The sequence below is a fragment of the Lycorma delicatula genome, chromosome 3 (assembly GCF_047948215.1).
Source record: "Lycorma delicatula isolate Av1 chromosome 3, ASM4794821v1, whole genome shotgun sequence".
NCBI classification, from domain to species: domain Eukaryota; kingdom Metazoa; phylum Arthropoda; class Insecta; order Hemiptera; family Fulgoridae; genus Lycorma; species Lycorma delicatula.
Window position 1 is genome coordinate 78841388 of NC_134457.1, and position 26363 is coordinate 78867750.

General features: G+C 28.1%; 1 protein-coding gene across 3 annotated transcripts; it reads left to right on the forward strand.

Annotated features, from left to right (window-relative positions):
• The first annotated feature begins 747 nt into the window (after nt 1-747).
• On the forward strand, nt 748-24608 carry LOC142321725 (peptidyl-prolyl cis-trans isomerase A-like). 3 transcript variants are annotated; one of them, XM_075360038.1, is made up of 5 exons: nt 748-881; nt 8248-8393; nt 10767-11038; nt 16840-16973; nt 21956-24608. In XM_075360038.1, the coding sequence occupies exons 2-5, from the start codon at nt 8293-8295 to the stop codon at nt 22025-22027; spliced, it is 579 nt and encodes a 192-aa protein (XP_075216153.1). In that variant the 5' UTR covers nt 748-881; nt 8248-8292; the 3' UTR covers nt 22028-24608. The 3 variants fall into 3 exon arrangements, with proteins under 3 accessions (XP_075216153.1, XP_075216152.1, XP_075216154.1); XM_075360037.1 differs by having other exon boundaries at nt 840-962; XM_075360039.1 differs by lacking the exon at nt 748-881 and adding an exon at nt 2881-3575.
• Nucleotides 24609-26363: the final 1755 nt, after the last annotated feature.

Genomic DNA, 26363 nt, shown 5'->3' on the forward strand with positions numbered 1-26363 from the left:
TTTTGTGGGGGAAGTTATTTCCCCTTAATATAATTACTAAAAAAATATTTTAATTCTATTCTTAAGTCTTTATTAAAAATTTATGTTCACTTTCATTTTTATTTGCTATCAATACCAGATATATTTATGAGAAAAATTACTACGCCACAATTTTAGTTCTTAATAGTACATCAGATGCGATAATACGACTTTGGTAAAAAAGTTAGTTATCAGCAGTTAATCGTAATCAAGTTCACTGTTACGAGTGTGTGTGCGCTTGGTTGTCATAAATATAAACAGAGAAAGCTGTCTGTTGTGAATAGCTAGTTCTTTGATTTCAAGGAAGTGAATAAATTGAACGTAATCCAAAAACTGTTTTTAACTTTGAGCCAAAAATACATAAAGGATACTCAGAAACACCGTAGCCTACGATTTTAAAATTAATTTCTTTAGTTTTTTCAGTTGTATAAATAGTATTATTCGAGTTGGTTATATATGTCAGTGTTGTAATGTTCTAATATGAATTTCCCCGGTCATCGTTATTTTGGGCCAGGAAATGATTCTGATAATGGGACACCGATCGATAAAGATGATTTTATTGCAAAAAAACATGACATTGAATATGAAAAAGCTAAAACTGCATGTGATGTTAGAGAAGCTGATAGAAAAGCTATTGCACTTTTTTGGTTTGATTACATGTTAAATAAAAATTGGCATAGTTCTCTTGGTGTTCTGGGATTAGGTATTAAATATATTGTGGAAAGTTTCACCGGTGTATTATATCCATCAAATGTTGGACCGTGTAACCTAAAGGACATAAAAATAAATCATAAAAATAATATGGACTGTATGAAAGAATATAAAGATTGATTTTTTAACCTCAATTAGAGTGGAAAAATTGAGTTAAGTGAAAAAATGTTTTTATTATAATTAAATAAATGTAATTTTAATTAATTTGCGGTTTCGCTTAATCCTTCCTCCAGGTAAATACTGGAGCATTTTCCTCTTTATGATTCATTTAATTACCTAACGATTCTAGGCGAAATTCAGTGAATAATTATGTGTTATGTAAATCTCACCAAGATCTAAGTATATTGAGAACAATAATAGGTAGGGAAAGAAAACCTAATTTGTTGGTGGTAGGGTCAGATTATGAAGAAAAGTTTACATTTTAAAATGTTTTCTTAAAACAATAAAATGTTAGTATACTAGTATCAATTTAAATTAAACAAACAAAAATTAGTCTACAGCCAAAATTTGAATACAAATATAATCTATAATTCAATATTATATTTAGGTAACTTGAAACATAAGGCTGGGTGCCTTTTTTTCTGTTTATTATTAGTTTAAATTTACACTATTTACATAAATTATTTATTTCAGCAATGACTAAAAAAATTAATGTAAGTATTTATATACACATAGTATTTACCCATTTTATCAACCTTTAAATTACCTTTCATAAAATAAAATAGACTTTTAATAAATAATTAGATTTTTCTAAATAAGCAGTAGTCATATGAAAAAATATATTGTTTTTTTTTCGTATGTTGAACTATTTGCTAAATTTTATTTTTTAGTGTTTTATTATTGAGCAGTAATTTAAGAGATAGTGTAAATCACTTTTTTTTTAAACTAGCTGTTTAAATCTTTAAATATCCATCATTTTGATTAGGTTTATTGTAACCCAAAATGTTTTAATTCAAAATTCTTATTTTTTAATGGCTTTTAAAACAGTGTGTCACCATCCTACCATTTCTATTTAAAATGTTTGAGATACATTCCCCCTTTCCAATGGAGGACTTGGACTTAAAGACCAAAAAGTAGATCATTTTGAAGTAGGATCATTTGCTAAATTTTATTTTTCTATGTTCTGTTGAAAAGTTATTTAAGGGTTGCCACACTTTGTTGTGTATTATATATTTATAAATAAATAAATATATTTATAAATATATTTTAAATTATAACAATTTACTTTTCAACCATACTAAAATTTTAATGTTTTCTTTCTTGATTGTAATCTGGACTGATGAATAGATACCATTTGTTATTAAAACAATTTAACTATGTTTATTTAAATATCTAGTAAATTTATTTGGCAACATTGTGATTTTGAGAGAATCTAGAAACTAAAATAACACATTAAAGTCTCAAGACCTCTTAATACTAAAATAAGTTGTTCTAGTTTTTACATCATGTGCTAATGATTATTATATTATTACAATTATAATTATAACTAATTTTTTTTAAAGTTACAGTTTTTCCAAGAATATAATATTTTTATATAAACTAACTTTTTGATTTGTATTATTACTTGGTTTTGAAAAAAGAAATGAATAAAATTATAAAAAGAAATAACTGATCATTAAATTTACTTAATAATCTTGAATAAAATATAATTCATAATGTGTCAGATCATTTTTTGATGCCTGTAAATATGAATTATGTTGACATATACTTGGTAAATTAAAAATGTAAATTTTCTCTGCATTTACTTATAATAAAATATTTATGTATTTTACAACAGAATATTTTTTTCAAGTAACTAGCACCCAATACTTTGGCCAGTGAGATAGGACATTATGTTTTCGTATTTATTGCCATTTTTAATAAATTATTTTATGATTAAAATTATTTGTCAAACAGTTTATTTAAAATCAGAATAAAATATTTCATTCTATAAGAGCAAAATGTTCATTAGTTTTTAAATAATACTAATAAAAAAAAACCCTTATTTTTCCTTTTTATTTTTTAATGGATACAAATAATATAAATGAATTCACATGCATCCAGTTGATGTGCAGGATGGGGAAGAATTGCTGGGCTGATAACTTAATTCTTCCTATCTAAGACATGGTATCATGGTATATTAGCAGTGAAATAGTTCAGACACCCCAGGTACAACTATTGTTAAGATTGAGACCCAGCTGTCGGGTGGGGGTTTGGGGATGATGTAGTTGGGCCAGGAACCCTTCCCCGGTAGTTAGAGTCTGGCTATAAATCAAGATCCAACCCACCGGGTTGGTCTAGTGGTGAACGCGTCTTCCCAAATCAGCTGATTTGGAAGTCGAGAGTTCCAGCGTTCAAGTCCTAGTAAAGCCAGTTATTTTTACATGGACTTGAATACTAGATCGTGGATACCAGTGTTCTTTGGTGGTTGGGTTTCAATTAACCACACATCTCAGGAATGGTCGAACTGAGAATGTACAAGACTACACTTCATTCACTCATACATATCATCCTCATTCATCCTCAGAAGTATTATCTAATCGGTAGTTACCAGAGGCTAAACAGGAAAAGAAAAAAAAAAAGAAAAAAAAAAGATCGAGACCTGGTTCTTGTAGGGGGGTCCAGGAATGATGTAGTTGGACCCGGTTACTCCCTTCTAGGGATTTGAGGAAGGCATAAAAGATCCAACTTGAGGGGGGGGGCTGAACTGCCTTGCAAGATTTACAGCCAGTAAGTGGGGAGGCTCCCTTTGAATTTAAGGACACTCTCCTGGGCCAAGTTTTACTTAATTGTATGTACAGCCCAGGGGGGGGGGGAAGGTACAACTATTGTGCAACTATGTGTTAACACTTTCTAAATTTTGACAAGTAAGAATTTAACGTACTTATTATATTCATATATCCTGTATCTGCTTTGATATTATTTGATATGTTTATGATTTCTAAGAATTCATATGTATTGTCCCAATTTTTTTGTATTATTTTTTATTTTGTGTGCTGCTCTGATCAAGAATTTTGCACACTTTTCTTGATCCTTCCAGATAAATGTTTGAGCAGTTCCTTTTTTGTAATTCAAGAAAGACCACTCTATACTCCTTCCTGATGAGATCCACATAATGTATTATCATATAAAATGAGATACATAATGTATCTACCAATCCTGAATGAAATATTTCATTTATTATCTCAACATATTCTAAACAGAAATGTTTTGATATTCAAAAACTTGTAAGATTTTGATAGGTGAATGTGTTTTTTAAAATGTTTTGTTGAAACAATGGTATTTTAGTAATATGCTATATCTAATTTAAATTGAACAGACATTGGATGGTAAATAGAGGGTTTAATATGACAAGGTTGTCATGAATTTACTACAATTTATTTCCAGTTTGTGTAATACTATCTTTTTTAGATTCATTTTTTAAATAATTTTATTACATATATACAAAAATTTGTTTTAGGATATATAATTTTATGAAATTTTAAGGTAAATTTACATTTGGATACTATTGAATAGTTTTTTAACAGTGATTTGTAATTTTTGTTGTGTTTGAATTCTACATTAGCTAGAGTAGTATAGTAGTAAGTTATACTCATATTGCTTTTGTGTTTTTTATTATTTCTTTTCATCAAAGTTACTTATTATTTATTAGATTTTTTAAAAATATGGTTTATTAAATATAAAGAAAGAGAGCTATTACTGTCATTATTGAAATACATTTATACATAAACACTAAAAATTACTTGCATATAAATTAAAATGTACAACTTGATGTTATCTCAACTATTAAGGAGTGTTTTTTTTGTTTTTTTTTAATAGTCACATAATCATAGATAATATAATATTGTACAGTTTAGTAACAAAATTAGATTATGCAGTTTTAAGCAGTAGTACATTTTTAAATAATGCTAGTTTGATAATAAAAGTATAATCCATTTACATTTTAATGAAATAGTTATTAATATCTTTTATTGATAAACATAATTAGGGAAAACTTTGTTTTATATAAATGAAAAATATTATTTATTAATTATAATTTTTTTTATTGTCAATCATTTTTTAATATTTCTTTTAAAATTACTAAAGGTATATTTATGTTTACCTTCAGTAATTCCTCTAAATTTCAGACAACAGAAGTATTTTTATGTAATGCAACATAATATCTTGACTTATGAGAAAAGGCTTTATTATACTTATGTTGCCATTTTTTATTAATCACCAAACCATTTAAAAAATCTTCCCACCAATTTATTTAAAATACAATTAAAATGATCTGTTTTACTTAAACAATATTACTCTTATCAATGAATCTTTAAATAATACTAATTAAAATATTAACAAGAGATAAATAGTAAAAATTAAAAAAAGGACTACCAAAAAAAACATTACTCTTTAATATAGGATAATTAAGCAGTGTGCGGGTGACAATTTTGTGTTGGTATAATTTTTTTTTCAAACATATATGTGTTATATTTATTTTTGTAAATATAAATATTTACATATTTATATAGCCAATAATACTCCCGATAATGTAAGGATTCCAAGCATGGTGTCGTACATCTAAATCGGTGAGCTGCTATGGTGGATCATGCAAACATACGTACACCCCAAATGCAATACATTACTTTTTGGACTGTTGTGTAAAAAGAGAAAAACCCTAATTTTTTTTGGCATCCCATTCATGTACATAAATATTGCTCAAATAATTTTCATTAACATCTTTGAATTTTGAATTATTTTATTATTTATATTTTAAATAATTAATATGGAGGAGCTTGATCATACCTATTTTTTAATTTTATAATTAAGGATAGATAGACTTTTAAAGACAGATAGATTTTTTAACTAAGAATTAAAGATTTTCAGTTTTTTAATTGTGTATTTTGTAATGCTATTCTGATTCTGAAATCATGGTTTTGCCATGATTTCTCTTGATCCAGGTATGCAAATATATAAGGCAGAGTTTCTCTTATCTTGGAGTAGCATACTTGCCCACTCATTGTTGTTACCTATATAATGTATGTAACGTTACATAGATGACGACTCAGGTGATTATCTGTGTAACTGATCAGAATAACAAACTTATTTATTAATCTACTGATAATGATTCTTTTAATGATGGATGAAAGTGTATTTAAACGCAAAATAAATATCAATAAACATAGAGGTGCATATTTAAATTTATTAACATTATACTTGTATTTGGGAAAAAATAATTAGTAACATTATTTTCATTATTTATTGGCAAGTTTGTAACTGAGGCTACTTTTCCTTTTAAAAAATCCTTTACCAGTAAAATGAGTTAATGAACAATTCCATTTTTTTCTTTTTTTAAATAATTATCTTAAATAGGTAGAAGATACATTTTATTTCTTATTAAGAATTCTAAGTAGAGAAAATGGAAAAGTCTCATAATTTATTCTTCATATTGGAAGATTTGGATTTTTGTGTAAGTACAACCTTTTAACAAACATATAATTTTGACGAAGTAATTTTTTATTAGAAATAATTTACAAAGATTTTTAATTTAGTATACAAAAGTTACACTTTGTATTAAGAGAATTAGGACATATAAAGTTTGTGCTCAATTTTCTCATTTGATATTTCTTTGCAGGTTAACATGATATAAATTTTTTCTTGCTGTAAGTTATCTGTTTTTCTTGTCATTAAATTATTTGCATTGAACGTTGAATTGTCTATGAATTGCTGAAGTTGTTTTCTTACTAAAATTTTTACTTATTTTTTTAAATGTTTAAAAATATGTAATTATTAAATCAGTTTCTGATTATAATGTAGAATTTAAAAAGTGCACTGAAAAAGAAAAATTTTTAGGAAATAATAATGTTAAGCTCAGAATTTTCTCCTCTAAATTTGTCCTAATGTGCCTAATAAGGGGTGGTTTTTCTTGAGAATACATCATTTTCAGGAATACTGTTTGTCTTATGTCAGGTTAACTAAAGCCCTTTTCCACCACAACAAGAGCATCAAAAGAAATTAATATATACATTTTACATCCACTGAAAAATTGATTATTAACTTTGTGATTTTGAAAGTCTGTTGTTCGTAGTGCCACAAAGAAGTGGTTTGGCAGAGTTATTGCAGATGAAGATGCAGTGGATCTTCTGGTTGGGAGCAGTGTAATAGTTTACCTTAGAGGCAATGGGATGTTAATTGGAGCTTATTATCCAGTTTAATAGATTAGTTACTAGTCTATATTGTTTATGTTTTGTTATTATAATTACTATTCAATTGTACATCTGTTATTGTGAGTATCACTATTAATTAGCAGAACTGACTGTGGATATTATGCAGTTGTTTCAGTAAATATGTTTGATAATTATTGGATATATGTTATTAAAGTAGGATAGTGTTTACTTCATTAAATTATTTGTTTTTGAAATTGCTGTTTGATTGGTTTTGGGAGATGGATGGTGTTACTCATATGCATTAAAATTGTATTCTATTCTCAAATGCTAAGTTCCAAATGAACAGGGTGCAAATGTTGGTGCTAACTAGTCTGAGAATGGATTACACCATTAGTATTACTTTTTCTATTATTCTTTATATCATTACTATAACTAATTTATTAATGCAATCTTTAAGTAAGTGTAACTTGATTTTTATTTTTGTAAAGTATAGTTTGAAGTTAAGCTATGGCTAAATTTGATTTGCTGAATTATTTATTTATTTTAATCTTATTAACATCATATGTTAATAAATATTGTGGCTATATTTTCATTATTGTACTATGGACTACAAAAGTGGAACATGAATGAGCTGATTTTTGTATAGTTTATCATTTTTGTATAGGTGAATTTTTTGGTATGGTTTACCTTATTAACATAAAATTTTATTTTAAGCAAAGTTTATGTTTATTTTGTTTTCATATGCAATTCAGGATTTGATATCTTGCATTTTTTTCTTAGAGTTCTAATTTGTATACTTTGTGAAAATAAACATAATTATTATTGCGTACAGAGTAATTCAGAAGAGTTTTTCTTTTCATATTTTATTAAAGACACACTGTCTTAAAATAAAACATACTGAAAATTACAGCAACCCCACAATGTACTAATTAAATTGCAGTGATTGCGTTAAATACATTGGGTAGACTGGACTCACATTCATCCACAATTATAAAGAAAATATATAGGCTGTACACTTCAGCAAAATCAAATTTTGTTAATCAGTTTGTAGAAATTGGGCGCTTAACCAGATCATGAAAATTAAAGATACCATATAACACTATGATTTCAATACGTTTGAATAATATGAAATTTACTAATACACATTTGACAAATATATTAAAGTTCAAGTAATATCATTTGATTACATACTTAGAAGTTTCCTAACCTCTTTAAGATCGGCACAATTAACAAAAGCGCTATTTATTCAATAGCACTCTTTAGAAGAAGGAACTAATAATTAGCTCTGGAAAGTTTTTAGAAAAAATTTCAATAATTTTAAAATGAATCATTTAACAATTAAAAATATTTGTGTTCATTAATCCATCATATAACCAAAGTAATTTTTTTCTAGGATTCATTATATTCTAAAAATAATCTGCCTAATCCATATGAAACCATGAAGCTTATGACAGGAAATGTGAACAGAAGATGGTCAACTAAAGATTCATGGTCAATCTGTCCTCATGGTTTTAAAAGCATTCCTTCTAAAAGAAAAACGTTAGTGATATGTAACATTTTGATAATTTGAATGTATGGTGTGTAACTTCATAATAAAAGTAATAATTAATTTTTTTTTAACATTCGGTATTTTAAGATGATTTTATAAAAGTTTATATACATAAGAAAGACAAGAATGAAAATGTATTTTTAAATACAACAGCAAGAAAGTAAAAATATACCTGTATGTGTTTTTGTTTATATTGTGGTAAATTATACTGCATAAGTTTGATAAATTTGTAGTTAGTAATTGGCTCCCGTTTAATTAATTTTATGAGCAACATTAATGTTGATTTTAATAATGTACTCACTGCTATTTTTAATGAGTAGATTGTAATAGGCTTGTCATAAATGCAACAGATTATAATGGCTTTGATACTATAAACTACAATTTGGGGAAGCACCTGTATCAGATTTTCTAGTGATACAATAAATTGCCAGCTCATTTAGGTATCAGTAGCTTGTCAAATTTATTCTACAACCCTGATAAATGTTTCTTTTAATAATTAATAAATAAAAAAATTAAACGTTTTTAAAATTTCTGCTAAAATTCCTCCAAACAAAAATTACTTATTTTTAATGAGTGGTTATAACTTTTTGAACACAATTATTTTCAATTCAGTAACAAGAAAGTAGTAGAGAACCAACGCATTTAAATGAAGTTCATGATGACAAGTTTAAAAAAATTCTTATTTGTTTGTCTGGAAAAACATTATATGTTTAGTTGGTTTTCATGAAATTCACATCAAAGGCTATAGGGTAAATAATATTTTTAAATATAATCAAATATTTAAACAGTGATGGTGTTTTTTGAGATAAAAAAAAAGTTCAAAACTCATAAATAGATATCTGAATAAAGAATTTAAAAAAAAAATATGTTATTAGGTTTACTAACAATATTATAATTGGAGAGAACCATTTTTCAGCAGTCAGATTTAGAGACTCATAATTATAAAACAAGAAATTGAACAAGTATTCCATAGAATAACATTATTTGAATGTAAGCCATCTTATTTAGCATTTAAGTTAAAAAACAATATTGGTACCTGCTATGGTAAAAAAATTTAAAAAGGGTAAAACAATTGCTGTTTTAAGTTAAGCAGATTTTTCTGCTGCTGATGTTTTTAGTTTGTTGTATCACTTTCCCTCCATAATCAAGTTGGATAGTTCTAGGTTTAGGATTATGTTGTTAGTCAAAAGTTAATTTTGACTATTGACTAATTTTTAACTTTATATCCAGAATAAGTTACCAGTGGCTAGTATATATATATATATATAATTAATTGCTTGTCTGATAGATCTATAAATTGATTCGTGAAGACAATAACTTCAATTTAGAATACAGTGATTGAAACAGTTATAAGGAACCATCTTTGGTCATTATAAATATAGAAGACAAGAAATCAGCAGAAGCCCAACACTGCCTGGAAAGTGGTCACAAAATTAATTTATTAGAAATAAGAATGTTTAACAAATAAGTGTTCAATAGTAGAGAAACTTATTTTATTAGTAATGATGCAGAAACTTCACTATTGAATGCTAATAATGGACTAATAGCTTAATAAAAAATCTTTTTGTGAAAAGTTTCTTTCATAAGGACGTTAAATAGTTATGCCAAATTTTATTCATGGGAGATGTTTATTTATAAAGGTTTATGCTATTTCTGTGTTTCCTAAAATAAATTTTTATTTTACCTTACTCTACACAATGGACACTTACATTATAGGTTATGGTGGACAGTTTGAGTTGAACGTTCAGTTTAGATTGAGGTTTAAGCAATTTAACTTTTGAATGGCATTGTGTAAATTGATACTGAATTACTTTGAGGTCAACAGTTACTCTTATTTAATAAACAAAGGCAGAAATATGTTTATTTCAATTTTTTATTTAAATTCAATATTTACTGATAATGATTGTTTAACAAAAATATAGTTTTAGATTTTAAGTAATTTTTTTGTTAATGGTTTTGAATATTTTATAATTTTTTATCGTATAAGATGAAACTTAAAATAACTTTTTTTGTTTTTTATTTCAAAGATAATGACATTACATCCAGTATAGTCATATCTTAAAGTAACAATATATATTATTTACTGAATTATTAATATTCTAATTACTTTAAAAGATAATACAAATCAGCATATTGTTCATGTATGTTCACTCTGTATATGTTTTTGTTTGTAGCTGTTAATTTTTTTTCTCAAATATCAATGTACATGGTAGAAATTCAGATTAAAAGAATGGTAAACTACACATTCAAATGTGTAATTTCTTTACAACTGATTCTAATGTTTAACTTAATTTATTTTTTTAAGGTGGTTTAATTATAATTCACTATTAAAGAAACAACATTTAAACTGTAGTGTTTTCTAGGTGTTATCTTGAAATAGAAGTGGATAAATGGGCTGCTGGTCGACTTGAAATAGAACTGTACTGTGATATTGTTCCTGTTACAGCACAAAATTTCTTAGCTATCTGTGAATCAAATACAGAAATAACTTATGCTAAAACAACTTTCTTTCGCATTGTTCCTGGTTTATTTTGTTTAGGAGGTGATGTAGTTAATAATTCTGGTACAGGTGGTTGCACTATAGATGGAAGTTCTTTTCCAGATGAAAATCATATACTATTACATAATGGACCAGGTAAAGGTTATAATAATATATAGTTTTTAATTTGAAAATATACTAACTCATAGCATAAGAATAACTATTCTTGTAGAGTCTCAACCTCAGGACTGAAAACACTGTTAATACTAATTAATCTTGAAATTTAAAAGCTAAACTTATTTCATTTTTATGTAGTGCCTGAGGTATGAGACCAATAGAACTATCTAATTTTGTAACCATTGGAACATAAGGGATTTGCACAAAGACTTGTCTTTAAGTTTCTCATTAAAGGAGATGAAGTTCATAAGTCAGTTAGGGAGTCAACCCATAAAGTGAGAGCCAGACTAGAAAGCTAGTGTTTACCAATCAATTATGTTTTGTATATTATTACAACTTACCATATTACAAATTCTAATTTTTTGTCAATAAATATTTTATATTTACTAAAAATCACTTTTCCAATTTTTTGGTTTTTTAGACTTGGGGCTGGGGAGAGGTTGATGAAACATTGGGAAATAAAAATGGGGGTTAGTTTGTTCATTCATACATGTGTCTTTGTTGGTGTCTATTTGAGTTAATTACTCAGGATCACTAGATCAAAAATCTTCAAATTTGACGTGATTTTTATGTATAGAGCATTGATACTCTTAAGGAATAGACGGAGCATACAGGAAAGTTAAGGAAAATTTTGGGGTACATAAATTAAAATGTAATAATGTGTTAAACAAAGATGGTACACCAATATATAATACGAAAGGTAAAGTCGATAGATGGTGGAATATATTGAAGAGTTATACGGAGGAAATGAATTAGAAAATGGTGTTATAGAGGAAGAAGAGGAAGTTGAGGAGGATGAAATGGGAGAAACAATACTGAGATCTGAATTTAAGAGAGAAGCCCTAATAAGAAAGGGAGTCCGACAAGGATGTTCCCTATCGCCGTTACTTTTTAATCTTTACATGGAACTAGCAGTTAATGATGTTAAAGAACAATTTAGATTCGGAGTAACAGTACAAGGTGAAAAGATAAAGATGCTACGATTTGCTGATGATATAGTAATTCTAGCCGAGAGTAAAAAGGATTTAGAAGAAACAATGAACGGCATAGATGAAGTCCTACGCAAAAACTATCGCATGAAAATAAACAAGAACAAAACAAAAGTAATGAAATGTAGTAGAAATAACAAAGATGGACCACTGAATGTGAAAATAGGAGGAGAAAAGATTATGGAGGTAGAAGAATTTTGTTATTTGGGAAGTAAAATTACTAAAGATGGACGAAGCAGGAGCGATATAAAATGCCGAATAGCACAAGCTAAACGAGCCTTCAGTAAGAAATATAATTTGTTTACATCAAAAATGAATTTAAATGTCAGGAAAAGATTTTTGAAAGTGTATGTTTGGAGTGTCGCTTTATATGGAAGTGAAACTTGGACAATCGGAGTATCTGAGAAGAAAAGATTAGAAGCTTTTGAAATGTGGTGCTATAGGAGAATGTTAAAAATCAGATGGGTGGACAAAGTGACAAATGAAGAGGTATTGCGGCAAATAGATGAAGAAAGTAGCATTTGGAAAAATATAGTTAAAAGAAGAGACAGACTTACAGGCCACATACTAAGGCATCCTGGAATAGTCGCTTTAATATTGGAAGGACAGGTAGAAGGGAAAAATTGTGTAGGCAGGCCACGTTTGGAGTATGTAAAACAAATTGTTGGGGATGTAGGATGTAGAGGGTATACTGAAATGAAACGACTAGCACTAGATAGGGAATCTTGGAGAGCTGCATCAAACCAGTCAAATGACTGAAGACAAAAAAAAAAAACTCTTAAGGTTGGAAGAGGATGTCTCAAAGGAGTGGAGAGAAATTGAAAGAGAGAGGAAAATAGGGGTAAGTATAAATGAAAATGAATATCCTCATTTATATTATTCTTTGCTATTATTTCTTCAATATTATTGCATTCTTTTTATAAAATAACACTTATTAAATTATAATAAGAATTTACAGCAACCTTAATCTTTTTTGTGTGGCTTTAGCTAGAAAGGTGCCAGTAAAATACTTTTCTTTTCATCAGGTATTCAGAATACACAATACAGAGAGGCCAGAAAATTAGCCTATCCCCTAAAGTTAGAACTACAAATTTTTAATGAGTTATAAATGAAAAATGCGATATAATAATAAATTTTATTTACTCACTTGATATGTAGTATTAATTTTAATGGTCCAGCGGGTCTGTGTGTTCGCCCTCATGTTGCCCGTACATTTCTATACGTCGCCACGTCCTCTGTGACATGTGACGGAGCGTTTTTGGTGTTACATAACGAAAGGCGTCCCTCACAGCGTCACGAAAATTTTCGTTTGTGGTGCACTGACGGGCAGATACGTGTGCCTATTCCCTATAATGAATTGTCTGGTATGGTGAGATCAGGACTTCGTGGGAGCCATGATAACGGAGCTGGTGACGCTGGAGTACAACGGCCAATCCAATTTTTCATTCGAAACGCGCGGACTGATGCAAAATGTGCAGGTTCTTCATTCTGCTGCAACCATATTCGTTCCATGAGATCATTCTCTTGTAGCTATGGTATTAACCATGCCTCCAACATCTCTAAATAAGTTTGTGTGTCGTCAAAAAATAAGGACCGAACAAATGACGAACCGTCATTCCAGTCCATATCGTGATGAGCGGTGGATTTCTTTCCAACTCTGTCCCGTAATAAGGATTTTCTTTTGCCCAAAATAACACAACATATTTTGGGCACGCGAACTGCCATAGATTGCACATTCGTCAGTAAAAAGCACCTTTACACGGTGTATTGCAGCGGGAAATTTTTTTAATAAAGCCTGGCAGAATGCAGCGCGACATTCAATGTCAGCATCTGACAACTCATTGATATCGGATGAAATTACCTAATTTTCAATTCCTTTTTCATATGGTCTTGCATTGTCGTCCGCGGTATACGAAGTTTAGCGTACCATTTACTAGCTGATTTCATTGGGATTGTTCAGTGAAAAGTGTAACAGCAGCACATGTTTCTAACCGCATTAACTTTCGTTGACTCTGCGGCCTATCTTTAACACTGCCTAATTCAAACGACCTTTTTTCACAAACCAACGCTGTTGATTTTCGTGGTGGCGGCTTATTAAAGCTTGCCGAACATATCACTAATTAGTTTCATTGTTTGATTCGTATTTTGTCGTTCATGAACCTATACACTTGTCACTAACCGCTCTTCGACGCTGTAAATAATCGTGTCAGCAATTTTTGCACAACTGTCTTTCACCCAGAGTGTGTAACCTTGTAAAAAACTGTTGCCAACCGACCCCACGAAAAAAACCGTATGTTATAAATACATATCCTAACTCATATTGTTCGTTAACTTTAGGGGTACGATGACTTCCCGGCCACACTTAGATAAAAAGATAAAAATTCTAATGTGCTGACAGATGGTAAATTATTTACGAATTTACAGTTAATATTTTAGTATATTAAATTTAAAAAAAAATAATTTGGTGCTATTTCATTTAGAAATATTAAGAATAATGTATAATATTCGCCATAACACTGATATGTGACATTGCCAAGTCTTATTACCTCTAGATCAAAGGTATTGTAACATTGTACAAACTTTTTGTTTAAAATTAAATGTTAATGTATTGTGCAGTTTCACACACAATATTGTATAATTGTTACAGAATGTCAACCTCATTTAAAATTTTAATTTTAATCATTGTAAAATAGTATTAGAAATCTGTTAGCTTAAAATATCTAGCTGTATTAGCTGTAAAACCTTATACAACCAGCCTAGGGATCATTGAGTGGTAAAATTCTACATGCTAATGCATATGTATATACATATGCATGACACATAGTCATACTGTTTACAAGCAGTACTGTAACCAGCAGTTGGGAAAGATATTTAACGTTCTTAACAGTGCAGACAATTTTTACAGGTTTGCTTTTGGTGTCTAGATAAGTTTTTTTTTGTTAGATAACTTCATTTAATACAAATAAACTTGAAGAATCTTGAGCGTGAAAATATGGCACATACTTCAATTTTTGAAGTATGTGTAAGTTCTTTCCATGAAAGTACTTTCGTAAGATCTCACATTCTCAGTTATGATTAAAATAATTTTGTTATTGCATAATAAAAATACTTAAAATAATGAAAATTGTGTATTTATTTATATGAGTGCTACAACTGTTGTAGTTCGAAGACCGTCTTCCTCAAATACTGTCTGTTGGTTTATCAAACTGAAATTTTGTTTACATTTTTGATGTGTGTAATCTTTTCTAATACATTTAATTTTATGTCTTCTTTATTAATTTATAATATTTCTAAATTTGTGTTAATATCAGAATGATTATTGTTCATTAGATTGTCTGCCATATTAAATAAACCTAATATTATTCTTTAATTTCTATAATGTTCAAGAAATCTAATTTTATAAGCTCTATTTGTTTTTCTTATATAAATACCATCACAATCATTTCATTTAATTTTATAAATTCCACACAGATTGTTTTTATTTTATTATTTTTGTTTTTTAAATATTTTATTATGTAGTTATTAGGTTTGTATTAAAAAGTTTGTTTAAAAAGTACAGAGGAATAATATGAATCGTAAAAAGATTAATTTCAGTAAAATAATATATACATTTTTTAAATATGTAAGAAATACATGTGAAGTTGTCATTTAATTTTTAGTTGTATGCAACATTTTTATCAGCCATTTTACAAATTAAAAGTGAAAGAGTATGTTAGAGAAAAGAGGAGACATGCCCATGTAATATTATCCTACAACAGAAGGGGCAAATTAATTTACGCTTTATACTATCTGCCACATTTTATTCACATTCTTACTAGACCAAGAATGGAATGGATAAATGTGGTAATGGTGGAAGTGCACAAGAGAGGGGATGTGATGAGTAATGGAAGAGAGACGTTCATGGATCAAGGCAGGTGAAGAAATTTTGTAAAAGGCTAAACCCAAGAAGACTTGAATTAAAGGGAACTGAAAATGAATGTGGTATCTGCTGCAGTCTCTTTTTTTTTGGCTATAACACCTTTAGAACTATCTGAGATTCAAGATGCTCTAGTCAAGAGTTGTTTCTTCTGAGATTAATGATGTTACTAATAAAGTTGGTTTCTATTGTGGATAAAGTTAATGTGTGCTTTGTAGGGCTGAATATCAACTCTGTTTTTACAGGTTTGGCATATGGAATAACATATTCAGCTTAAGAAAAAGGCATTGTAAATCCATTTACTCTATAAAATTTGATGTAGAATAACTGTGCTGGAGTTTTTGGGAATGACTTATTTTTTATTAGGTTGTTATTACTGTTCTTATCATAGAATCTAATAACAGTCACTAATGAAAAATATAGAATCTGATTCTTTTGGTTTTTAAACTCTTTTGTTTACTGACCAGCCAAGAAACTGATGTGAACAGAAGAATGTGTTACATAGTAAGAAAAGAGAAATTAAACATTAAGAGAAGAGATTTAAAATTATTACGCTTAAATGTACCCAATAGTTTTTATTAATTCTAGAAAGAAACTCAAATAAAGTAATCAATGGTTTTAGGAATATGTCTCTGCTCAGATTTGTAAATCTTAATAGTACATATTTGTATTAAAAAAAAAAATTATTCACAAAGAACTTATTATTAATGTAATCAAAGAGAATGGGGCTGATATCCAAGGTACTTCATGCATGAGGCGCAAAATTAATAAAAAGAAGTAATAAAAAAATTAAGTAGTTCAATTCATTAATAAGCAAATATTATCTAATAGCAGTATTATAATGTCATAATTTTATTTTTCTTCTTCTAATGCAGGGGTAGTGTCAATGTATAAAAGAAAACCAAATCAGAATGATTCACAATTCTTGATAACATTCAGAAAGTTGTCATCATTAGACGAAAAGTATGTTGTAATAGGAAGAACAAAAAGCATGCGAGTTCTTGGAATTGTAAGTGGAAAATTGGTGTAAACAATGCTTAAAATAATAATTAAAGTAAAATAACAATAATTAGATTTTAATAAGACTTTCTATAAACTATACCTATAAAAATCTTAGAAAATTCTATCCTAGCAGTACAACAAAATTATTTTATTAAAATTAATTTTTATCACTTGTTGCTTTGGTTATTATTTCCAGACAAATACGTTCATAGAGATTTCTACTTCTTTAGAATATAATTTTTGTAAAAATGAATTAAAAACATTAAAACCACAGAACTGTAGGTTAAAACATTTATAAACTAAAATAAAATGTAATATAATTACATTTATAATCTCTCTACCTTTTGTTATTGATGTTTCTCTCTGAGCTATTTTTGCAATTTAAGTTAAACAGCAGCATAGGCAAATACATGTCATAACTGGCTACTTTTAGAATGAGCTGTACTCATAGTCTGCAGATAACTAAAACTATTTTGTAACTACTAACTGGCAATGAGTTTTTGAATATTAGAAGAGCTAAAACAGTGTAAGGGAGTTATCCTTATCATGCAGGTAATAGCTGTTTATTTCTCAACTAAAAACAGTTTAATATATTTTTTAAAATGCAGTTTTATTAATGAAACTTCAAGTGTACTCTATTTTTATTGTGTGCATATTGCAATGGATATTGCTCTGATTTTTTGTACTTGGCTAATGGTCTCAATTGCATGGTTGCATGGTAGGAACTTTACAATCATAATTGTTAATATTAATTAGTTGTCTGATTTGATGTAGCCATTTCGTAAATCTTTTTAGTTTCTTAGTGCCACATTCAGTAGTTATAATGTTTTATTTTATTTTAAGAATAGGTTCATAATATTTTTTTACACATCTTAATTTTTTGTAAGGTTCTGAACAAAACTTGGTTGAAAATATGTAGAAGGTAGAAAAAAGCATTTTAAAGTATAGGAATAGAGAATCTGTGGAGAATGGTTTTACCATTCTAATATAGAAAGTGTATGGGGATGTCTTTTATGAAATTAACACCTTCTCTGAATGCACTAAATAACATAAGAAAATAAATAATCTAGAAGAAACACTCTGAATGTTTTATCTTGCTGAATAAAATCTAAAAATGACTAAAGCCTCAAATCTAACTGATTTGTTTGTTTAAAGAACAGATGATTTCTGTACATGAAAAGATAGTTAAAAATGTTCAGTCAGAATGGATAGAATTTCTATCCATCTATCTTATTTTCAAACCATTATATTATGAAATAAAGGAGATTGCTATTATAATTGGATATGTAGTTATAACACTACATGATTTCTAAATTCTAAATTTACCTTATATTAAATGAATTATGAAAAAATCTTCTTGAATTTAAAAATCTTTGAGAATATAAAACGTTCAGGAAAATTATTACAATACTTATGAAAAGATAATTCATGCTATTTGTATAAGTTTTAATATTGTATACTAGTTAAATTGAGCTCTTTTTCCATTAGGTTTTGGGAGACCCTTATAAACAAAACACATTTCTCTATAAACCATATTTTTATTAGTCAATTGTTTTTAGAGGATATCAAAGTATCTTATTTCTCAGAAAAAAAATCTGTATTTTCATTCTCAACTATCATTCACTATTGTTAATATATAAAAAGTATTTAAATAAATTAAAAAAAAAAAATTAACAACTGAATAAGAAAAAATCCCTTTTAGCATGCCAGAAGGTGGAGATGTATTTCACCAGTCCTAAGTAGGGAATAAAAAATATTTTCCCTTAAAGTTAAGAAAAACTTCAAATTTACTCAATACGACAATTGTTGCACGTGAAAAAAGTTTCACATGTTTAGCATATGACAAGCCCCCATCTTCTTACAATTTCAGTAACATTTTGGCCTTCTTTTGCCATAAGGGTTGGTCATATCAAAAATTGTTTCAGACAAAATTGTTTCAGTTTCAAGTAATGTTTAGAGGACTAAAGATCACTTTCAATACTGTACCTATTAAGGGAGGTATGATTTTTTTGTCTCCAAACCCCCATTTTTTCCAACCCCCAGTGGTTGGTGATATCAAAAAACTTTACTTAGATAAGTTTTAGGCCCTTATCCAAAGAGTAGTAGGAACTTTAAACGAATTTGATATTTTATTTAATAAGAAAGTTATAGCAATATTTTGTTTTTTCAAAAAAGCTCCCCCATGGTCCGATTTTGTCCATTAACAGACTTGACCAAAATTTTGGGTTGTTATTTTATATATTAAAAAAGTGAAATATATATATATATATTTCACTTATATAAATAAATGTATTTATAAACTTTTGAACTGATGGTGGTTTTGTGCTCTGGTGGATGTGAAACGTGAAGATAGGTCGAAATTTTCCAGAAGTTGAATCAGGTACTCATTACAATAGGTAATCTACCCAAAAATTAAAAAAAATGAAGACAAAAAGTTTCAATTATATTACAGAATGCTGTGTATAGAATATATATTTCTAACAATGTTTATAGAATGAAAGTAAACAAAAATTCAAATAACTGTATAAGGTATAGTGTGTTAATTAGTAGAGATTACTCGTTTACTGATAATGCATACTTTGCATTTGATGATATATTTATGAGTAGTTTGTATACATTTAGTAGAGTAAAAAACTCAACTAAGAATATTAAATATGGAATGTCTATTCAATTTACTTTTTAAATATATTTAGAATACTGAGTGAAATGTTAAAATTTTCAGATGAGAATTGTTTATGTCAGTGAAAAGGTGGTATTTTATCATGAAAATGATATTTTGTAAATTGTTGTTACTGTTACTGTAGTTTTAAAATAAAACCCTTTAGTCAATAACTGATAGGGAAGTTTAATTTTTAGGATGAAGAATTAGAAAAATTAAATATGCAGATAAAATTTGTGCTATATTGATTATAAACAGAGAAACATTATTATGCTTGTAAATTTATTATTTTAATTAATGTTTTATTTAATAATTTTTAATTCGTAAAGATATTCTAAACAATTTTATGATTTCTTTATCACTCAATCAGTATTATTTTTTATATTTTATATAAAGAAAGATTAGAAAAATGTTATCTTCTAATTATAATGGATTATTTTTTAGTTATGTGGATAATATTGAGTGATTATTGTTGCAATATTAATTATTTAGATTGTTAATGATCTAGGTTAAGAGTAATACATTCAAAAAAAATCTTGAAGTAACAAAAGAAGTAATAATTCTGTAAAAACTGGTTATGTAAACAAAATAAAAGTCTCAAAATACAGAGTGAAAATGAAAAGAAGAAAATATTCTTCAAATAAAAAAAGTTGAGTGACAAAAGCCTACCTATCATACAAACTCTTCACTTGATTTTAAGAAAAAAGTTAAAGGGAGTTAGTTAGCTATTTAATAAAAGATGGAATTAGTGATAGAAATGTTAATTGAATAAGAGTATACTGTAAGTTGGAGAGAAATAAATCCAGTCAAAGCAAAAGATAATGACAAAATAAGTAGATGGAAGCCAGAATAAGTAGATAAGTAGATAACAAATCATAATAAGTGGAATAAGTGATAATAACCAGTGATAATAATAGTGAGGAATAAGTAGATGGTGGGTAACTGGAAGCCATAAACTATGAAAGTTATGATTATATCTTTGAAATAGCTCATGTATATAATTGAAACAGAAGATAATAGTGTAGAAAAGATAAAAGCATGAAAATGAAAGACAAAAGCATGACAAATGCATAATTGGCTAAAGTAGCCAATAATTTTATAAAAAACATTTTTATGAACTGTGTATGTAGTAACATATTAAGATTACTAACTTCTTAGATTAAATGTTAGTGTTTACACTTATGCCACAGGCACCTCCTTCAAACTCTTACCATATCATCTCATCACCATTAATATGAATGCAGTTGACTTAAAAGACTAACAATAATACAAATTGCTCAACAAAATTATTACAATTAGAATCTTACACGTGTAGACAAACTTCTATTTAAAAGAATACAACAAACAAGCATGACAGAATGAACAAAGATGCTTACATAATAGTTTATAAAATAATTATAATTGCCAATATATATTTAAAAGTAAAAATATTCTTCTATAAGGTTTATTTGAAATTATAAACCAGCCTCAAATTCAATGGAAATATGGATTTGGTTAATTTTTTCTACAGTATCACAGAAGAAGTGATCATAGATTAAAAAAGATCTTATTTAAAAATATTTATTGTTATTTAGAAAGTGAATCATAAGTTTTATCATTTCAATAAAAGTGTAAATTCATTTGCTTCCCACTAGCAATACTGTGTATTCCCAACACACACAATATAACACTTCAAAAGTGTCATTGTCATGCAGATATAAAAGTAATTTCAAATAACACATAAAAATACTTTCATTCTGTAATAAAATGATACAATAAATAAAATAACAATGATGCAACAAATAAAATGATGCAATAAATCCAGTACAAAAAAAATTGACTTATACTAACACAACACAAAGGCTGATTTAAATTTTATATGCTATGAATAAAATAATTCTGGAACACTGTTCAATGACCGTTTGAAGTAAACAATCACATCATAAATCTAAATTTAACAATATTCTTAATGATGAAGCACAATTAAATCATATAAATCTTCTATAGTTAAAGATCTTCAATCTATTGTTTTTCATTTGAACATTTTAAACCAGATTACTAAATTCTAAACTAGTCTGTTAATACTGTAGAACACAGATTTCCAGAATAAAATGCATGTGTTAATTAAGAACAGGATTAGTGCTATAAAGATAAAGAGTTTTTATTAATAAATAAATAAATAAATTTATAACTGCAAACATGGATGTGAAGTGAGAATTGCAGAATTAACTGGCAATACATCATTCCTGTGTGTTTCGGTCAACACATTTTGATGAAAGTGCTATAAAAATTTATATTATTTGAAAAAAATATTAAGCAAAAATTAATAATATTTTTTTATTAATTTTCAGATTGAAGAGTTTGGTACATCATCTGGGAAACCTAAACGTCGAGTTAATGTTGTTAAGTGTGGAATTGTTTGATAAGCTGATAAATGGTTGTTTATTTTAAAATTAATTAATTCATCAATCTTAATAGATTAAAATTATATTTATGAAAACTTAAAATAAAATAACAGTTATGAGATATTTAAAAAAAGAGAAAAATATTTATATCAGAGGAAATAAACTATATTGTAATAGAGTAGTTGTATTTTATTGAATGGTAAAATTTGTGAAAAAATAAAATTTAAATTAGAATAAGTTGACATAAAGCTAAACTCATGGTGTAAATTACACCTGAAACTATATGTTGCAAATGATAAATGATTTACCTTAATATCTAAATATTGTTATTCATCATAATTAAATTAGTATTACTGTGAAGAGACAGAGATCATATTGGTAGAACTCTGATCAGACTCTTTTTGATGCCAATCTAACCCAGCTGTAGTAAGTACTAAATATGAGTATATTTATTGATGGGGGAAGTAAAAGGCAGTTATGTGTTGTGCTGAACATGTTACCCTATTGTGAAACTTTGGCTGTGAAATTAGATAATGCAAGAGTGATTATTTTTGACAAATGAACTAAATTTAATTAAAAATTTTTTTGTTGTTATGTCAAAATGTTTTAAACTGTTCTATTTGTACAGTAAATCTGAGGTTTAAAAAACCCATCTGTGCATTTTGGATAGCCAGTGTTTTAAGTGTCAAATCTAAATTGAATAATATTATTTACAAACTTTGTTAGTAACTTGTATCTTTTAAAATAAAAAGTTATAAATAAATATAAATCTAAAGTTAAGGGGATTATGCTTTTAAAGCATAATATCGTTTTACTATTTATCTTATGAAAAATTTACATCAAAGCTTTTTTTGGAGATTTTTCTCAATGAATAATATGACCTACTCATGTTTACAATTTTTTTTGAGGTGTTTTAGCATCTTAAAGCAAAGCAACTAAAGGCTCAATGAGATACATAAATGTATAAAAATTTATTTATTTTCATTTTACATATTCTTTCATTTTATTTTATTATTTTCTTATATTTAGGTTCTTATTAACTATTAATAATTTATATTAATTACATTATTATTTGCACACGCATGCGCGTGAATAGTCTACATTTATACGTTATAATATATATATTATGATATTTTTATTGAACTCATTTCCACATCACCCTTGAGGTAGAATCTTAGGTGTGTTTTTTATCTGGTATCCCTTGTAGGCCTAATTCACAAATCATCTTTCAATCATTTATTGTAGCCTTGATCTTTTGGAAGGGGCAGGTTGTGTTTCAGATTGCATAGGCAAATAGTCAAAAATACTTGTATTTGTATCAGGTTCAATATGTTTTTCAGATGAAATGTCATCAATATCTTTTAGTAATATAATAAAGGCAAGTCATCTACTTCGCGTATTACTTCTTCATCTAATAAATCCAAAATCTTTACAACAGTTTCACAGGTTTTACTGTTACAAAGCTGGCAGATGAATGAGCACTTCAGTCCTGCTTTTCGGCAACCACAGGCTGCACCACACTTTAATAATTTTGCATCTGCAAAACATTAATAGTTCTGGAGGTGCAGGTGCCTTGATGCAATGAATTGGTAGAAATGTTCAAAGGGTTTTTTCAACCCCACAATTCAGGGTTTGTGAATTGTCTGATCCAAGTTTTAACCTAAACTCTCATTGAATATAGATTAATTGTATCTTTTGTCGTTTAGAAAGACCTCTACTCCAATATTAAGGTCATTTTTCAAAAGTTGAAATTTTTCTGTTTACCCATGTTGTAAGTTGCTGAAATCAAATCGCAGCCAGAGAAAGCACGGATTATTTATCATTATTATTATTTATAAATAGATACGTAATTTAGTACCTAAAATATAAGAAAATAATAACATAAAATGAAAGAGTGTGTAAAATAAATATAAATAGAATTTTTATACACTTATGTACTTCATTGACCTTTAGTTACTTTGCTTTAAGGTGCTAAAACTCCTAAAAAACAAAATAAAGAAAATGATAAAGATTAGTAGCTCAAATTTTTCATTAAGAAAATCTCTATAAAAAAGATGTGACAAAGGGTTTAAAAGCATTTATCCTTTTAAAAATATTAGATTTATTTTTATGTATAACCTTTTTATTATAAAAGAGAGAACAAAAAGTTATTAACAAAAGTTGTTCATAATATTAGTTACAAAAAAGCTCTTAAAACATTTTATGGGAGTTATAGTTTTCACAGAAAACTGATTAACCCTTATTTTCAAATGGCGGCCAAATTGGGGCACCCCCCACCTGTAAAACAAATTTAAATTAAGGTTTACTCTTTTACATAATCAAAACAGAAAGAAAATCGCTGCCTACCCAAAATGCACAGTTCAATATCAGATTTACTGCTGCATTATATAGTCATCAGCAGTAACATGAGTGTTGTTGCATCATTGCAGCTGCAACTAAAATTATTGGTAGGGCTTTATTTGTATTAGAAAGGTAGGATGTAGACAATAAGTAAAAGATTTATGCATTTGGGTTGTATTTGCTTGGGTGATTTGTACATTTCATAGTTTGTCTTGTTTTAAGTTTAATTTCTGTGAAATCCATAGTAAATGCTGAATTTGTATTAGAGTTTTTAATGTTCATTTTATGTTAACAGTTACTTACTTTTCACCACTGCAGAATTTTGTATAATCACAGCAGTTTACCTTGTTTACTCCTAACCCACTGGGTTGCCTCTAGTGGTGAATGCATCTTCCCAAATCAGCTGATTTGGAAGTCGAGAATTACAGCATTCAAGTCCTAGTAAAGGCAGTTTTATATGGATTTGAATACTAGATCATGGATACCGGAGTTCTTTGGTGGTTGAGTTTCAATTAACCAACCACACATCTCAGGAACGGTCAAACTGAGACTGTAAAAGACTACACTTCATTTACACTCATACATATCATCCTCTGAAATAATACCTGAATGATAATTACCGGAGGCTAAAATGGAAAAAAATAAAAAAGTAAAAAGCTTGTACTCCTGAGGTAGATTACTGTGCTCATGTATTTTTATGTAGCTTTTTTTTGTTTTTATTCTCAAAGCAATTTAATAATAGTTGGAGATTGGAATGCAAGCATTGGAAAAGGCAAGGAAGGAAATATAGTGGGTGAATACGGGCTGGGCAAAAGGAATGAAAGAGGGGACCGACTTATAGAGTTTTGCACAAAGTATAATTTAGTAATTGCCAACACCCAATTTAAAAATCATAATAGAAGAATATACACTTGGAAAAAGCCAGGCGATACTGCAAGGTATCAGATAGATTATATCATGGTTAAGCAAAGATTTAGAAATCAACTCGTGGACTGCAAAACTTACCCTGGAGCAGACATTGATAGCGACCATAATTTGGTGATAATAAAATGTAGATTGGGGTTTAAAAACCTGAAGAAAAGGTGTCAGATAAATCGGTGGAATTTAGAGAAGCTTGAGGAAGAGGAGGTAAAGAAGATTTTTGAGGAGGACATCGCAAGAGGTCTGAGTAAAAAAGATAAGATAGAAAATGTAGAAGAAGAATGGGAGAATGTTAAAAAGGAAATTCTTAAATCAGCAGAAGCAAACTTAGGCGGAATAAAGAGAACTGGTAGAAAACCTTGGGTTTCAGACGATATATTGCAGCTGATGGATGAACGTAGAAAATATAAGAATGCTAGTGATGAAGAAAGTAAAAGGAACTATCGGCAATTAAGAAATGCTATAAACAGGAAGTGCAAACTGGCGAAAGAAGAGTGGATTAAAGAAAAGTGTTCAGAAGTGGAAAGAGAAATGAACATTGGTAAAATAGACGGAGCATACAGGAAAGTTAAGGAAAATTTTGGGGTACATAAATTAAAATCTAATAATGTGTTAAACAAAGATGGTACACCTATATATAATACGAAAGGTAAAGTCGATAGATGGGTAGAATATATTGAAGAGTTATACGGAGGAAATGAATTAGAAAATGGTTTTATAGAGGAAGAAGAGGAAGTTGAGGAGGATGAAATGGGAGAAACAATACTGAGATCTGAATTTAAGAGAGCATTAAAAGATTTAAATGGCAGAAAGGCTCCTGGAATAGACGGAATACCTGTAGAATTACTGCGCAGTGCAGGGGAGGAGGCGATTGATAGATTATACAAACTGGTGTGTAATATTTATGAAAAAGGGGAATTTCCGTCAGACTTCAAAAAAAGTGTTATAGTAATGACACCAAAGAAATCAGGGGCAGATAAATGTGAAGAATACAGAACAATTAGTTTAACTAGTCATGCATCAAAAATCTTAACTAGAATTCTATACAGAAGAATTGAGAGGAGAGTGGAGGAAGTGTTAGGAGAAGACCAAT

Bases quoted from the DNA above. Each gene is read 5' to 3' on its own strand.
- LOC142321725 (XM_075360038.1), top strand. From the start codon at position 8,293: ATGAAGCTTATGACAGGAAATGTGAACAGAAGATGGTCAACTAAAGAT. The intron at 8,394-10,766 runs GTTAGTGATATG...AGTGTTTTCTAG, and splicing joins ATTCCTTCTAAAAGAAAAAC to GTGTTATCTTGAAATAGAAG. The intron at 11,039-16,839 runs GTAAAGGTTATA...CTTCTAATGCAG, and splicing joins ACTATTACATAATGGACCAG to GGGTAGTGTCAATGTATAAA.